Source organism: Osmerus eperlanus, chromosome 12 (genome assembly GCF_963692335.1).
Source record: "Osmerus eperlanus chromosome 12, fOsmEpe2.1, whole genome shotgun sequence".
In the NCBI taxonomy this organism is placed as follows: Eukaryota; Metazoa; Chordata; class Actinopteri; order Osmeriformes; family Osmeridae; genus Osmerus; species Osmerus eperlanus.
Window position 1 is genome coordinate 2,721,035 of NC_085029.1, and position 16,360 is coordinate 2,737,394.

The following is a 16,360-nucleotide window of genomic DNA, read 5'->3' on the forward strand; positions in this document are numbered from 1 at the left end:
TCTACTAACTACAGAACATTTTTAAATACAATAAATATACTTATAATTACATTTACTATGTAGAGCAGTAGGCTATTTAGTCGTAGGCGATTTGATAAAAACATCAATATTTATTGTTAAGTCTTAGCACCATCTGGTGTTCGAAACATGCCATTATAATCGTGACTTTCGCCTTTAGCGAGCCGAACAAGAGGCGGTTCTTGAGTTCTGTACAAGTGGTCTTCTTTTAGGTCGTCTTTCCATCCACGAACGTACTGTGTTCGCCAGCAGAAAACAATGCTACAAGTAGTAGCATATGTTTGCTGCGTCTGTAAACTAGTTATGTGAATTAGTTACTGTAGACTCAGTATACTATAAACTGTCTGCCAGTGCTTGCGAAAACATGAAATAGTTATGATTTAATGAAAGCTAAGTTCAATTTAATAATAGCTAGCTACTGTAGCTGGCTAGCTAATGCTCGCTAAATCCAGATAGCTACTAGCTAAACTAGGCTACCTCGCATACAGTAGCTTCTATGTAAGCTGGCTAGCTAACACCAGTAGTTTGTTTGTGGTGTCTAGTTGTTGCCATGTGGGTTTTTGGATATGGTTCTCTAATATGGAAAGTTGATTTTCCTTATGAGGAGAAACGTGTGGGCTACATCACAGGTTTCTGTCGCCGGTTCTGGCAGGGCAGCACCGATCACCGTGGAGTACCTGGAAAGGTGAGCCTGGACTGGAGAAACTGTACCTAACATGTGGCTTGCTAGAAACTAGCTAACCAGCTAGCTTGGTAGAATAGCCAACGTTAGCTTGCTCATGGTCAGGGACTGTGTGTCTAACCTTTCTTGATCGTTGAGAGTGAGATAGTAATCATTCTCTCGCTTCTCTTCCCCTCCAGCCTGGACGGGTCGTCACCCTTGTGGAAGAGGCTGAGGTGAGCGGAGACGGCACATATTCAAGTGTCAAGTTTATTAGTGTAGTAGCCATTTATAACAAGAACAGGTACATATGAATTATATGGTCCTGCTCCTCTCGACAAACCCTAGCGGGGTTTCTAAAACTATAATAAATAATCTGTTATAAATACATAGCCGACTGTTATTGCAAACTCATAGCTATTATACCCCATATAATATAGTAATCATTTTAAAATGTGAATACTAATGAATAATTCACCTAACAACTGAGAATACCTAAATTAGGAATATAAAATGAACTCAAAAACCTAAGCCAGGGTCAGGGTACTGTTTTCCACCTGTCCTGCTATACCACAGTAGGTTTACAGCCGTGTATGGCACAGACTTGAAGAACTGATGGGTTCCCATGGTCATGAAAAACCTGGAAAAGTCAGGATATAAAATATTGTGACTTCCAGGTCTACAAAAGGTTATGGACATTAATAAAATACTTTACTATCCTTGAAAGGAAAAGTCATGAACCTCTTTGAGACAATACGTATACATGAAGTAGGCTAAAACTTTGAAAGGTCAACGGTGTCATATGAACTGACGGTGCAGAAATTCTGTTGCTACTACAACAACAGATCAAAGAAGATCCACAACCTGACAAATGTGTCTTTATCTTTCTATCTGGCTTTGTCTCTATCTCTCTACCTGATTGTAAATATTGTGTGTCCCCTCCAGGGGTGTGTGTGGGGTGTGGCGTACAAACTGCCAACAGGGAGAGAGGAAGAAGTGAAGCGTTACCTCGACTACCGGGAGAAGGGTGGTTACCGGGTCATCTCTGTGACCTTCCACCCCCGGCCACCCCTCACCCCGCCCCCCGGTGAAGCACTGCTCTACATTGGCTCCTATGACAACCCAGACTACCTAGGTCCCGCCCCGCTGGAGCACATAGCCAATCAGATTGTGGATGCGGTAGGGCCAAGTGGACGGAACACTGAGTACCTGTTCCAATTGGCTGAGGCTTTGAGGACGATCCTGCCTGAGGACTCGGACTCACATCTGTTCTCCTTGGAGACTCTGGTCAGAGAGAGACTACAAGGAGCTCAGTAACACACACACACACACAGACTGGTACAGAGCCTAAAGAGGACAGCCAGTATGACTTGACTTAAAGGTCCCATGACATGCTGTTTTTGGATGCTTTTATATAGGCCTTAGTGGTCCCCCAATACTGTATCTGAAGTCTCTTTCCCAAAATTCAGCCTTGGTGCATAATTACAGCCACTACTAGCAGTCCCACAACGAGCTTTCCTCAGGACGTGCTGTTTCTGTGTCTGTTGCTTTAAATGCTAATGAGATGGAGAGAGGCGGCACCATGCGCTAATGTTGACAGTGGATGTATCGCAATGGCTCGTAGCCCCATTGCTGTAAGATGCCTCGAATTTGCCCATTCTCATCTGATCACCCTGGTTTGCAGAGGTGCACACTCAGTCATTTCAATGAGTGGAAAGGCGGATATCGCGCGCGCCTTAAAACCAACAGCAGAACGGTTATCCAAATACAAAGAAGTGTACAACACTTGCGTTACAGTGTGTGTACTCACACACATACTTGATGCTATCTACCTTTACATTAGCGACAGTAACTGAGCTGTTAGCTGCAGAGCTAATGTTACAGCCACATTCTGAAGGTGACATTCTGACATGATGAAGGGTAGCAAGCTAGGTAACCATATACAGTAAAGCAACAAAATGCGTTAGTTGACTTACTTATCCAAGGTTTGTAGCCGGACCAAGGAGAGTTGGTACTGATGCAGAATTACATTTTAGACAGTCAGCAAGGCCAGCTTTGTATTGGCCCAAGTTGAGGAAACAGTCGTGGCTGAAATGTTTGGCGCAGACATACAAAACTTTGGGAAGTTGTGTCGGTGCATTTCCAGAGAAAAGAAAATGAAGAAACTGGTTCTTCAGAGGCTCGGATGGAGGAACAAAAAAAATACTTTTGTTTACATCCAAACACTGAGCAACTGTTATGCTTCGTTCGTTTGCAAGCCATGATGTCTCTCTAGGAAAAAACAATCGCACTCGCATGGTCGTAGCTCAGATTCTCATGGGCGGGCCAGAGAAAGGGGAGGTAACCTTCCTCCTTATAACGACATAAGGAGAGGGTTTGAGCTTTCATTTTCTCAAAGGCGGAGAAGAATACCCAAGGCTTGGTTTACACCTATCAAAATGTCTAGCCACTTGGGGACCAAAGGCAGGTTGGGGGAACTCATATTAATGTTAAATAACCTCCTAAAGTGAAATGTTCATGTCATGGGACCTTTAACAGAACTAGAACTCTCTGTCTTCATGGTAACAGGGCAGGGCTGTGTTGTCTGTATATTGTACCAATGCTTAATTTGTGCCGAATCCTGCCAGAACAGGAGACCTCTGGTTTTGAATGTCTGTGTTCCGGTACCTATTTGCGGCAATCCGGTACCTCGTGGTAAATTACGCATGGCGATGTGGTCATTTGCGTGTTGTGCAGAGTCATTTAACCCTTGGGATCTTCGGGTCATTCTGACCCATCAGTCATTGTGACCCAATGACTGATGAGGTAAAGTTGTCGTATTGCGACAACTTTACCTATACCATACAAAAACAAAGTGAAGCTTTTTCTTTTAACCGTCGAGCTGTCTCAGACCCCCCACATCGCCAAGGTTATTATGTCAATTCAAACCAGATTGTGCCCCTCATCCACACCCAGCTGCAGGGTGGGGGGGGAACTTAACATGACTGTCAGCTATGACAACATGGAGGTACAGTTATAGTTATTTTGCTGCTGCTCAACGACAAAAAAATGATTTTCAAAGTAGCTAAATTGGCAACACAACGCGTTCTGGAACCCATGCCTGCCTCCTCACCCCTCCGCTCTCATATGCACTTTGCGTTCTGGCACTTTCCGATTTACAAATTAAGCATAACAAACACCTGTCTCTACTAGCTGCTGGCAGTCTACAGTTAATCAAGACATGTAATAGTATACTTGTCCTTGAAATGCAAAATGTGGTAGCATCTAGCATTATACAAGATATTATGTAAGAAATGCCGTCCGTGCTGGAGCACCATGAGTAGCTGGGCAGTGTGGTCCTCACTGTTGGTTTTTAATGTTTGATTGGATGGAAAGACACCAGGCTGCAGTAACCTGAAGTGTGTACTGTGAGTTGGTTATAAATCAGATCAGTAACACTGGGAAGAGCCCTCAGATCTGGGTGTTAATCCCTTTTATGGCTGCTATAAATTGATAAATTAGGTGGACTGCTGGGTAGCGATGAGGCACTGTTGACAGTCTATACCCATATAAAGTATTACCTGTGCAATTTGAGCTTTTACTATTGATTTCTGTGTTAACCGGAGGGCACATTTATAGAGCTGGTATTTATATTGCCACATGCAGGTTTTGTTGATGCCTTGTCTGCACACTTGGTTCCTCTAAATAAAAACACACTTATTCATTCGAGTCTGAAACAGGTTTCATTGCCAACACAACAATCAAAGTGTTAATAATTCAAACTAATTATGGCAAATAAACCAAACAAATACATCTGTGTTGGTGACAAGTTCCTGCACGGATGACTGAATGTATCTTCAAAAGGGTTTAAGTCAAGATTCTACTGTTGTTGACAGGGCAACACAGGTACGTCCAACAAAGCCAAACTTGAAAAAGAAGACATCTACATTCTACTCCAGTCAAATCCACACACACTCCCAAGGTGGTCCGAAGTCATGTTTATTGGCTTTGGTCTACAGCACAGCTATAGAACATGTTTGGCACTACGCTACATCTGTACTCTTTCAGAGAGGAACACCTGAAACATTATTCAGATCAGTGCATATTAAAGTAAACCATCCCACCAGCCCTACTGCAGGTGCTGTGAACACAGAGAGGCCTTGGGCAGAGGGAGAGAGAGGCCTTGGGCAGTGACACGTGAGTTTTCTATGTTTATGATCTGTGCTGCAGCACTTTGAATTTGAAAGGATGCGCTGAGCTTAAACTCCTGTCAGGGAAGGTATTTTCATTCCTACTTGGTATGTCCTACTGTGGTCCTTCCAGGCCATACTGCTGCTGGTGTTGGTTCTGGTTCATTTCACCGGGCTCTTTGCTTTCTGTTTCCCCTCAGCATTTAAAATGCATGCTCCATTAGATTCAGATCGAATTATTGACTTGGCAAGCTAATAACTGGCCATGAAGAAATCCTTGGTTGCTCTAGCAGTGTGTTTGTGGTGAGTGTCTTGCTGCATGAGGACCCGCTGTCCAATGAGTTTAGAGCCATTTGGTTGTATCTGGGCAGATGATAGTTTTCTCTGTCCTTTTTTTCCTGTACTACACAGAGTGAAACCTCCTGCTGCTCTCAGTAGTCACTTAATCAGTGAAGACAGGGAGCCTGTTCCTACAGCAGCCACACATGTCCAAACATCACCAAGCTTCACAGGCGAGTTGGGATCCTTTGCCATGTGGACATGGTTATGCTTTCCAGAACTCTTTATTCCAGAACATTCCAGGATCTTGAGGTACTTTGTATTAAACAGTAATGCTGTTCACGTATGTTCTTGATGCCTACATCCTGGAGGGTGTCTGGTCTGTTGGGCTTATCCTGTTTTTCTTCTTACAACAGAGAGTATTTACTAACCATACACTAGTGGTCTTGTCTGGTCAGCCAGGTTGTCTTCATATATTAGTTTACCAGTGCTTAATGGACCAATAGTTGGGCCACAACCACAATATGTGAAATGCTATGGCAGCAAGATGATTTAGCTTCGAACCAACAGCTCTCCCATGCACACACTAACAGCACAAAGGCATACATTTTTTACTGAAACAGCTGTGAAGTCCATTGAACAAATACTGGAAGTCTGCTAAGTGTCATTTTTCTGTCATATCTAAAGAGGCCAAATTAAGCTAACTGAACTTATTAGTTTTGACATCATGTCAGTGCAGGATGACTAATATACACAATGAAACATGTCAATGAGCAAGGATTTGTGTTGCTCACGGATTAACAGAAGGTAACAATAGAAATGTTTTAAAGTATATACAGATATATACGTTTATACAAGTAGACTGACTAAATCCCTCACTCTCCCTATACACACCAGTGTTCACCTGTCACCACCCACTCTCCATCCACTCTGTATTTTCACTTTGATTCTTGCTCTTCATTAAAAGTAAAAACTACAACTTTGATCCAGTTGTCTGGCGAGAAATGCTGAGGAGATTAAGAGGCGAGAAGGAGAGAAAAGAGAAAGGACAAGGATAAGTGCATTAAGAAGACCATAGTAAGTGATGAGAAAAGGTGTCTTCTAGTGCTTTTACATAAGTAGCGATTAGGCGACTGACATAATGTTGAGGGAGATGCTCAGACAGTAGAATGATTAGGATAATGTGGGAACATTCTGTTACCTGTCTAAATGTTGTAGGAGGGTTAGGGTAATGTGGTAAGTTTGTAGTAAGGTTGTACCTGTCTAGATGTAGTAGCAGGGTTAGGGTCATGTTGTGGTAAGGTTGTACCTGTCTAGATGTTGTAGGAGGGTTAGGGTAATGTTGTGGTAAGGTTGTGGTAAGGTTGTACCTGTCTAGGCGTAGTAGCAGGGGGAAACCAGCAGGTCAGTGAGCACTAGCAGCTGGTCATCTGTGAAGCGCTGACGGTGCTTTTGCCAGTTGTCATGGTGAGTACGTCGGAAGTCTGACAGAGTTTTCTTCACCGTCAACTACGAAGCATAAGACACAATGCTAGTTCCAGATAATAGACTATTGTGTGTGTGTGTTACCAAGTTACTTGGGTGCAACAGTGTGTACCTCTATGGGCTGTGGGTCATTGAGGTGGTTGCTAAGGTCCATGAGGATCGGGGGCATCCAGACAGGGACGTCATACGGACATGACAGGATGCAGGCGCTGAGGCCGAGAACTCCCGCATGGCGGCGAACCAGGTCTGCACACACGCACAGTTTCAACCTCAAATCACATCGTGAATCACAAATACTATGAGTGTGTGTGTGTGTGTGTGTGTGTGTGTGTGCGAGTGTGCGTGTGCGTGTGTGCGAGTGTGTGTGTGTGTGTGTGTGTGCACCTGTGGAAGAAAGCTCTCTGCTCCTGGCCCTGGGGAGGGAGGTGTGACTGAGGGACTGGAGCTGGCTCTGCAGACTGACGTCCAGGGGAAAGAACTGACACTGCAAGAAACCACTCAGGGTGGTCCCGGCCATGTCTCTTACCTGGAGCACAACAGGAACAGAGACAGACAGGGAGACCGAGAGACACAGAGAGAGAGAGTGGGGGATAGAGAGAGGGAGAGAGAGGGAGAGAGAGAGAGAGAGAGAGGGAGAGAGGGAAAGAAAGAAAGGAGGCAAAAAGGGAGGGGAGGGATGGTGGAGCAAGAACGAGAGGAGAAGACAACGTTGAGAAGAGGAGAAGGGAGATCCCATGATAATCTGACACAGTCCCAAGTGCTGCTGTCATGCCTAGCCTATCGTGTTTCCTGCTGGGAGAGGTGGTGTCACCCTGGTTACCTCCAGCTGCTCGTCTTGCAGCAGCTGCAGCACAAGGGCCCGGATGCTGAGCACCTGCGTGGGCAGAGCCAGGATGGTGAACAGGTTGTAGAACACCATGATCTGCAGGTAGGACAGCACCGAGTGACGCGCGTGCCACGAGCGATTGGACGACATCTGCAGGGAGGGGAAGAACGGGACAAAAGTGGAGAGAGAAGGATGGGAAGGGATGGACAACAGGAAGGGGGAGAGAGAGTGATAGAAGAGAGAGGGTAAGAAATCAAGGTGTAAAACAGGGAGGAAAAGGGAGAGTTTGAGAATCCTAATTCCACAAAGAGCTGAGGGCCTGTGATGCCTGTGATGTGAGCAAAACAAATAGGTGTGTGTAAGTGTGTTGCTGGGTGTCTGAGTAAGTGAGTTCTAGCAGGAGTGTGTGTGTGTGGTAGGGTATGGAGTGAGTTCTTACATTTTTATATTCTAGATTTAAGGACTACATGCACTTTTTAAGATTATTTTATGTTTACTGTATGCACCTGCCCACCAAAGTAAATTCCTTGTTTTTGTACACTTACTTGGCAACTCAACGTTATTCTAATTCTGAGTTTTAGCAGGAGTGTGTGTGTGCGTGTTTGTGTGGAAGAATGTTTGCGTAAGTGAGCAGGTGAGTGAGTTACTTCTAGCAAGAGTGTGTGTGTGTGTGTGTGTTTACCTCCTGCAGAGCAGCCAGGACTATGGGGATATGCTCCGGGTAGAGCAGACCCTGTGACATGAGCGAGAGACAGGTGCGGGCATCCTGTTTCATCTCATCATAGTTCTCATCCATCTCCACTGGGGCAATCTGGACCGAGACACAGGCGGAGAGGCCAGCGAAGAAGTCGTTAAAAAATCATTTAGAGTCGGTGAAGACAGTAATGGAATTTTAGGGAAGAGTTAAAATGAATGTGTAATGACGCTGTCTTGGTTGAGTTGTCAGGGTCTTGGGAAAGTGCGTGCGTGTCTGCCTATGTGAGTGTCTGTGTGTCTGTGTGTCTGTGTCTATGCGTGGGAGTGTATGTGTGTGTCAAAGTGTGTGTGTGTATGTGTGTACCTTGAAGAGCAGGGGGAGAAGCTGCAGCTGCTGTTCCACAGGAGTAGTGAAGGTTCGTCCAGCGCTGGCCATCAACCACTTCAACACTGGTGAACACAAACAAGAAAGGGTTACCGTGGTTCCACAGGTACCTCCCCTCTCCCCAGCCCTGCAGGGACGCTGTGGAGGCACACCTGTCTTGAGAAGTTTGATGGCCTGGGTCTTCTCGTCAGGCTCCTGGAGGTTCTCCTCGCGGACGTGGTTGTGGATCTCCTGCTCCGAGGTCAGGGGCTTGAGCCGGGCCAGGACCCTGCTGGTGAACTCAGCCACGTGGGGGGAGCAGGTAGGGCGCGTGTGGGGCAGCGCCACGTCTATCATGAAAATGTACGTCAGCACGCTGGGGGGAGGGAGAGAGAGGAAGGGAAGATTAGATGGCAGCAAAGAAAGCAAAGAACTTCTGCTGGGACCCACTGCTATTACCTTGAGATTGTAGGCTGGAAGACAGCCCTGCCATTGTGTGACTCACTGTTGCACTGGCAGTCATATGTTGATAAGTAAGGGTCAAGATGTGATCTGATTGGTTGATCTACTGATAATAGTTTGGAAGAGGGGATAATGAAGCATTGTTCTGTGGATTCTTGATCTCCTGAGGGCTTTTCCTACTCCTCCTTCCTCACCTCTTACTTTTTCTCTCTGGTATCTGGTAGTAGGTAAGATTTAACTTTCACTTTGCCTTGTAATTGATTTAATTTGTTTGAAATGTTATTAAAGATCAATTTTATTTAATTATATTCTAATTAAACCTGTTGAAACAAATAACTACAATTTCATCGTGTGTGGTTCATATTAACATTAATATACAAATATTCATTAATACAATACAGTTTAACCCTCTTCCATTAGATCAAGGGGCAAAGTTTTGGTTGTTTGGCCAATGTAAAAACTGCTACAAGCTTAAAGATTATGAAAGCTGGTGATGAAATATCACAGAAAACGAAGAAAGAACTTATTAAAGAGTAAAGAAACCTGATCTTTGATATTTAATATTAAGTGTGTGTGTACCTGCCGATGCGCTCCCTCACGTTCTTGTACACCTGTGTGAGTTTGGGCTCCAGGTAGGCCAGCAGTCTGTGTAGCAGGTCAGCAACCCTCCACTCCTGCTGGGCCAGTCCCCCCTGCAGCACGTACAGCAGGCTGAGGGGGGAGGAGGAGAGGAGAGATGAGACATGAGAGATGAGGAACGAAGGGTAATGAAATAGTCATGTGTGCCACATCTCGCAGCTCAGCTCAGCCTACTTTTAGAAATCGTGTCGAGGGGAGGAGAGGAAAAGGTATTTTAGGTGAACACACACACACACACTGACCTGGCGTCCCTGAATGACCCCCCCTCCCCACTGAGGGGGCTCTCCATCAGCAGCTCAAACAGCCAGTGCAGCTTCCTGGGGTCCCGGCCCACCTGGAACACACACACGCACGCACGCACGCACACACACACACACACACACACACACGCAGCCTCTTCAACTGGGTGTTGCACATGATTTTACAACATGTGTATACTTTACGTGTGTATACCCTATAAGTGTATATTCTAAGTGTGTATACGTATATGTGTGTATATTCTATGTATGTATACCTGGGGCCTGTTCCATAAAGGCTGCTCAAAAAGGATGGGATTAAAGAACCCAAACCTGACTTGAATTAACCTAACAAGTCAGTCGGGGTTAAAGCGGTTCCATAAAGGCCAATTCTAGGTCACGCAATCTGCCTAATTCAAGTCAGATTCCAGAAGTCAAGATCATTGTGGATGCACCCTATTCTTAGGAATCCTGAGAGGTAGAACATGGATCATATCTTCCCGAAAGAACGTTCTCTTTATGACACGTACTATGACAGCTCATCCACCACTTCATCAAAATAAAATGACATGCCATGATTGACATGAACGATAGGCTACATATGTCAAGGTAAAAAAAAAAAAAACATACACCCTCTAAACACATCTAAATTGACGTTTTTTTACATTGTTCATTTTTTTAAACTAATAACCAATACATAATCCAGTAGTGTAGGAGCCATTCATTTATTTTGGATAATAACTATAAGAGCTCTAAATATAGTGATATAGATTTACGTTATATTAATTAATAATGATATTATTATTAACATTGTGTTAGTCTGCATGGGTGTCCCAAACACTCGTCATACTCGTCCCTTTCCAATGAGAAACCAGTGACCCAGCCCAGGGGGTGGCAGGTGTGTGTGGAAACAGTCATTGACCGTATCATCGGGTCAACGTGTGGACGGGCCACGCCAAGACAAAGACACTTGGAATAAAGAAACATCATTTGAAAGGACTCTTCTAAAGTTTATATAGCAGTTTTACATTTGTTTCCTTTTGGAAAATAAATCCATTCATCAAGAGGAAAGAAATAACCAGTTTCATCATCTTCAATAAACCTAACTTTTTAACATGGTTTTTGTGTCGGAAAAATAGAGAATAGATGTAGGCTATGGATTTAGGTTAATTTGTAGGCTACTGTTATGTATTATGTAGCTATGATAATTATACCTGGATAATTTAGAATGAGATATGTAGCATCAGCCTAAACATTTGATATCACAAACTACCATATAGTCATACGTTTAATGTAGACTATGTAGGTTTGTATCATTCTGAAATCATTGTTCATCATTGTTGCATGCATACATTTTTATTTTATATTTAAAAAAAGGCATCACGCCAGATAGTCCGTTGGTAAATCATCGTTTTCCCGTTGGGTCAGTGTTAAGCAACAACACAAGCCAAGCCTGACAGTTAGCCTGCCCCGGACCAGGTTAGTTTCGCAGCATAAGTTGCCATAGTAACTGGGTTTGAACTAAATTGAACTGGCTTTATGGAACTGAATGAACTGTAAATGAGTCCGACTAACTGACATAAGCCTGGCTTATTCCGAAAATTCGCTTTATGGAACAGGGCCCCTATATTTTATGTATTTACATACACATGCTGTCGCGATGCAGGTGCCCCAGTCTGTGTACGTTTCCACGGTGATGTTGGACAATGCTGTCCGGATGAGAGGACCCAAAAGCTTCCACATGCTCTCCACCTACACGCACACACACACACACACATATATACACCCACTCACACATACACACACACACATTTATACATCCACTCACACACACACACACACACACAAACAAGCACGGATTATCAGACCGCAACAGTGGTGGCTACAATGCTCAATGAGTGGTGTGTGTGTGTGCATGTGTACCTTGCTGTAGCTCCAGTGTTTACTGCCCCTGATGAGGCCAGCTGTGACTTCACAAACACACCTCTGGGAGCTCTCGTGAGAGTCCCCAGCCAACTGCTCCAGGTGGGGCCACAACAATGACAAGAACGCATCGCCATAGTTGCGGAACAGCCCCTGTCAGGTACACACAGAAACATAAATGGTTGGAGAGCACACAAGGATCGCGTGTGAGTGTGTGTGTATCTGAGACAGTGTGTACCTTAAACAGGCAGAATCGACGAGGACTGAAACTGTCCTTGCCTTTGCGATCCTCCAGAGACAGAAACTCAATCAGCTGGCCAATGAACTCTGGGTCTATGAAATGTTCATAGATGATCTTCTCACCCTGAGAACACACGCACATACATTTCACACATGTAAATGAATGTAGAGACTACTATGGTAACCCACACAAGAGTGTGTGTGTGTGTGTGTACCTCACACATCTCCTCATATTCCAGGGCTTCCTTGGGCTGTTCTACATAAGGTGCATAGATGACGATCTCTCTGTTCACATGACCAGGGTCCACAGGAGGGATGGATGGACACATGGATGAGTGGACAATCATCAGTCGGTCAGCCAGTCAGTTAGTCAATCAGTCAGTCAGTTAGTCAATCAGTCAGCCAGTCAATCAATCAGTCAGTTAGTTAGTCAATCAGTCAGCCAGTCAATCAGTCAGTTAGTCAATCAGTCAGTCAATCAGCCAGCCAGCTAGCCAGTCAGTCTTACCTAGGCCATGTGTAATAGCCCCAGTGAGTCTTCTCCACATAGTTCAGAGAGTTCCACTGTTCCTGGCTGAGGGGGAGCCTGTTGCTGTCATACTGTAACCAGCGGTTTGAATCCCTGTCTCCCACACACAGATGCTCGGAGTCGACTATACCACCTAGACACACACACACACACACAATCGTCCCAGTATAACTTAGACTCAATGACGGCACGTGTCTGTTCACTTGATTGAGCTGTGTGTTTACTCACTGATGTCCGGGGGCTTCAGAGACACTTTCTTGCGTGGTCTCTTCAGCTGTTTTAAAATGGCAGCTACAGTGCAGATGGCCACCTAGGGGACAGGAGGAGAAACTGACGCTTTGTAAACAAGTCCTTCATGTTGCTCCCAGTCTGCTACCCAGACAGACCACAAAATGTAGACACCAGTGTTTCCTCTATGTTGATTTTGCCGTGACCCGCAAATTTCTGCCGCCACGGTATCAGAAATAGGGCTGTACAAAAGGCCGTCTATCAGCAGTGATTGTTAAAGGCCGATATATGCTTCTCCGTTTTCAAAAAAACGGACAAATGGGAACGCCCTCCTCTACGGGGAACGCCCTTTCCAAGCTCTCCGAGAGCCCTCGGAGAGCCCCGGAGAGCTCGACGTGCACCTCCTTAACTATCCGTCGTAATTTCGGATAGTTACGGATACCCCATTGGCTGTGATTGGTCAGTATTAAGAACCGCTTGCGTCAGGGGCGGGGTTGCCGTGATAAACAGGATGAACAGAATCCTTTGACCACCATTGCTGTAAGTTTTTACAATTAATATTTCAGCTAAACAGTACATGTAAATCAGCATCTGAATTAAAATGTGATGAGAAATGGGCAGTGTAGTTGCTGAAAATGTGCGTATTTTATTGATGAAACGGCTAATTTGTGAATTTGCTCCAACTTCTCGATAACCTAGGTAAATAAACACTCCACGACGACTTACAAAAAAAACGTTGCGCCACCTACTCTTCTGGCGGTGAATTGTTTTCAGCACCCACAGCCTACGGAGAACCATAAACGAAGTCTATCCGTCCGTATCCGACGGACACAGGGAACGTCCTCTCCGACGTGGAACCCACTCTCCGAGTCCTCTCCGAGCCTCTTGGAGAGCTTTAAAGGCCGAATTATACTACTCCGACGGACGGATTCGTTGAATTTATAGTACTCCGAAGGCTGTGGGTGCTGAAAACAATTCACCGCCAGAAGAGTAGGTGGCGCTGCACTGCGATGCTAGCTAGGTTATCGAAAAGTCTGAGCAAATTTACAAATTAGCCGTTTCATCAATAAAATAAGCACATTTTCAGCAACTACACTGCCAATTTCTCGTCACATTTTAATTCAGATGCTGATTTACATGTACTGTTTAGCTGAAATATGAATTGTAAAAACTTACAGCAATGGCGGTCAAAGGATTCTGTTCGTCTTGTTGGTCACGGCAACCCCGCCACTGACGCAAGCGGTTCTTAATACGGACCAATCACAGCCAAGGGGTATCCGTAAAATGACGGACGGACAGACGGATAGTCAGGAAAATCAGGAGGTGCACGTAGAGCTCTCCGAGGGGCTCGGAGAGGGTGTTCCCTGTGTACGTGTCTGTGAAAACGGAGTAGTATAAATCGGCTTTAAGTGCACCTCCTGATTTTCCTGACTATCCGTCCGATAGTCTGTCATTTTACGGATACCCCTTGGCTGTGATTGGTCCGTATTACTCAGAACCGCTTGCGTCAGGGGCGGGGGCGCCATTGCTGTAAGTTTTTACAATTCATATTTCAGCTAAACAGTACATGTAAATCAGCATCTGAATTAAAATGTGACGAGAAATGGGCAGTGTAGTTGCTGAAAATGTGCTTATTTTATTGATGAAACTGCTAATTTGTAAATTTGCTCAGACTTTTCGATAACCTAGCTAGCATCGCAGTGCAGCGCCACCTACTCTTCTGGCGGTGAATTGTTTTCAGCACCCACAGCCTTCGGAGTACTATAAATTCAACAAATCTGTCCAACTCCGTCCTTCTGTCTGTCCGTAACGGAGTCGGAGTAGTATAAATCGGCCTTTAGAATGCATGTCGGAGAATAGCACGGAAACACGCTTCACACCGCAGTTGAGATTGCGTTTGTGCGTCCTTGAGAACTGTAAGTTGTATAACTTATGTTGTCAGTTCATTTAAGCCTGTTATTGTTTTAGTCTATAGTTCTTGCAAATTTAAATTAAGTTAACTGGTGATTTTCGTTGTTTGTATTCTTCCCCTGCTAGCTAAATTGCACGTGGCTGTTGATCGATAGCGATTGCTGCCCTTGCTCAGGTTTGTATTTTAGGTGCATTATTATGCTGAAGTAGTTTTAATTAATAAATAGTGGGTTTATTGTTATTATTTGCTACAGAATGCTTAGCCTATCAAGATCAAATGAAGCAGACAGTGTACATGCTTTCGCGTACCTTAATCGATGGACTAGGCTACTGACCATTTACAATAAGTTGTCAATTATTAATTGGCAGAATTTATGCCATTTAGAACATACTTTATGAGTGTGTTGAAGCTGTCTTTAAGTAGCCTAACCTTATTGCTGTAGGGGAAATAGGCCGAAAATATATGCAATATTACATTAGCTATTAGACTATTACATTAACCTGCTCCGAAATATAGGGTTAGAACTTTGTTTCGGTTGGGGGGGGGGGGGGGGGGGGCGATTCGGACAGACCTGCCTGCAAAAAAAAATCCTAGAGGAACCACTGGACAAACACGTACACATACACACAAACACACACACAGGGACAGACACCTTGCGTATGCTGAGTGAGTCGTGCGTGAGGCCTTGTGTGAAGTACAGGATAGCATCCGGAGGGAGGGGGTGGTCGTCTCTCAGTTGAAGAGAGAGCAGGTCTGTAGCCATGTGCTCAAACTTCCACGGCCTGAACACACACACACACAGATTCTTTGACAGAACACACGTACAACATCCATATACACCAAGACAAAATCATTTCTATACCCCATCCACAAACCCTGAAGGCAGCCACGTCTAATGATGCAAATTGGCACTTTATGACCATTTCATGAAGTTATTGAAGTCATGGGCTAAGGAAGGGCTGTTTCTGTAACTCCATTTGTCTTCACTTACATGTCCTTGTGGAGGAAAGGGGCTGGAACTGAAAATTGAAAATTATTCTGTCTCTCCAAAACTCCCAAACAGTACACCTACACACACACACACGTTCACAAAAATACACACAACCAACACTCACAGGTCTTTGTCTTCAAGGCAGTCCAGGAGCTCGTTGACAAGCTTCTCATACTTCCTACAGAAGACAAGATGTGCGTGTGAGCGCGTGTGAGTGTGTTTGAGTGTGTGAGGAGGTGAGTGTATTTGCATGCTAACCTGACGGCCACCAGGTTTCTGATTCGCTGACGCTGAAGCCCCTCCTTCAGCTCCTGTTTGGTCGGTGCCTCCAAGCTGGGGGCGGGGATTTGAGATGCAAAGATCTCATTGGCTGTTTCTACGCAGCTGTCAGACACCTGGAAGAGACCGTGATCACAGAGGGGAGCAAATCAGACACTAACAGTATGTGTATCGTGTGTGTGTGTACAGTGTGTGTGTGTGTGTGTATGGCGTGTGTGGTGTGTGGTGTGTGTACATGTGTGTACAGTATGTGTATGGTGTATGATGTGTGCATGGTGTGTGTGTGTGTGTGTGTGTGTAACACACCGTAAAGTGAAGGCCTATCGTCTCGTGCTGCCGGTGGATCTTGTCTGTGATGTCATCAAGGAGCCGTCCAATGGAGGGCTTCTCCAGGGTCATGGAAGGAGAGAGACCACAGCGAAC

At 44.9% G+C, this 16,360-nt stretch overlaps 2 protein-coding genes across 2 annotated transcripts in view; one reads left to right on the forward strand and one right to left on the reverse strand.

Annotated features, from left to right (window-relative positions):
* Positions 1 to 210: 210 nt before the first annotated feature.
* On the forward strand, positions 211 to 4,387 carry chac2 (ChaC, cation transport regulator homolog 2 (E. coli)). The gene is made up of 3 exons (XM_062474785.1): positions 211 to 703; positions 880 to 915; positions 1,625 to 4,387. The coding sequence occupies exons 1-3, from the start codon at positions 569 to 571 to the stop codon at positions 1,994 to 1,996; spliced, it is 543 nt and encodes a 180-aa protein (XP_062330769.1). The 5' UTR covers positions 211 to 568; the 3' UTR covers positions 1,997 to 4,387.
* Positions 4,388 to 4,752: 365 nt separating this feature from the next.
* psme4b (proteasome activator subunit 4b) overlaps positions 4,753 to 16,360 on the reverse strand; it is a 25,429-nt gene continuing 13,821 nt past the window's right edge. The window contains exons 29-49 of the mRNA XM_062474786.1: positions 16,244 to 16,360; positions 15,917 to 16,053; positions 15,783 to 15,836; positions 15,320 to 15,449; positions 12,756 to 12,837; positions 12,507 to 12,660; positions 12,214 to 12,283; positions 11,997 to 12,122; positions 11,759 to 11,911; positions 11,483 to 11,587; positions 9,842 to 9,933; positions 9,540 to 9,671; positions 8,672 to 8,874; positions 8,499 to 8,584; positions 8,121 to 8,249; positions 7,433 to 7,588; positions 6,997 to 7,138; positions 6,725 to 6,858; positions 6,498 to 6,636; positions 5,613 to 6,134; positions 4,753 to 5,522 (exon numbers count right to left, since the gene is read on the reverse strand). The exon at positions 16,244 to 16,360 is cut by the window's right edge and continues 93 nt beyond it. Of these exons, the coding sequence (XP_062330770.1) occupies positions 6,502 to 6,636; positions 6,725 to 6,858; positions 6,997 to 7,138; positions 7,433 to 7,588; positions 8,121 to 8,249; positions 8,499 to 8,584; positions 8,672 to 8,874; positions 9,540 to 9,671; positions 9,842 to 9,933; positions 11,483 to 11,587; positions 11,759 to 11,911; positions 11,997 to 12,122; positions 12,214 to 12,283; positions 12,507 to 12,660; positions 12,756 to 12,837; positions 15,320 to 15,449; positions 15,783 to 15,836; positions 15,917 to 16,053; positions 16,244 to 16,360 (2,337 nt within the window). The 3' untranslated portion in view covers positions 4,753 to 5,522; positions 5,613 to 6,134; positions 6,498 to 6,501. The remainder of the gene's footprint in view (positions 5,523 to 5,612; positions 6,135 to 6,497; positions 6,637 to 6,724; positions 6,859 to 6,996; positions 7,139 to 7,432; positions 7,589 to 8,120; positions 8,250 to 8,498; positions 8,585 to 8,671; positions 8,875 to 9,539; positions 9,672 to 9,841; positions 9,934 to 11,482; positions 11,588 to 11,758; positions 11,912 to 11,996; positions 12,123 to 12,213; positions 12,284 to 12,506; positions 12,661 to 12,755; positions 12,838 to 15,319; positions 15,450 to 15,782; positions 15,837 to 15,916; positions 16,054 to 16,243) is intronic.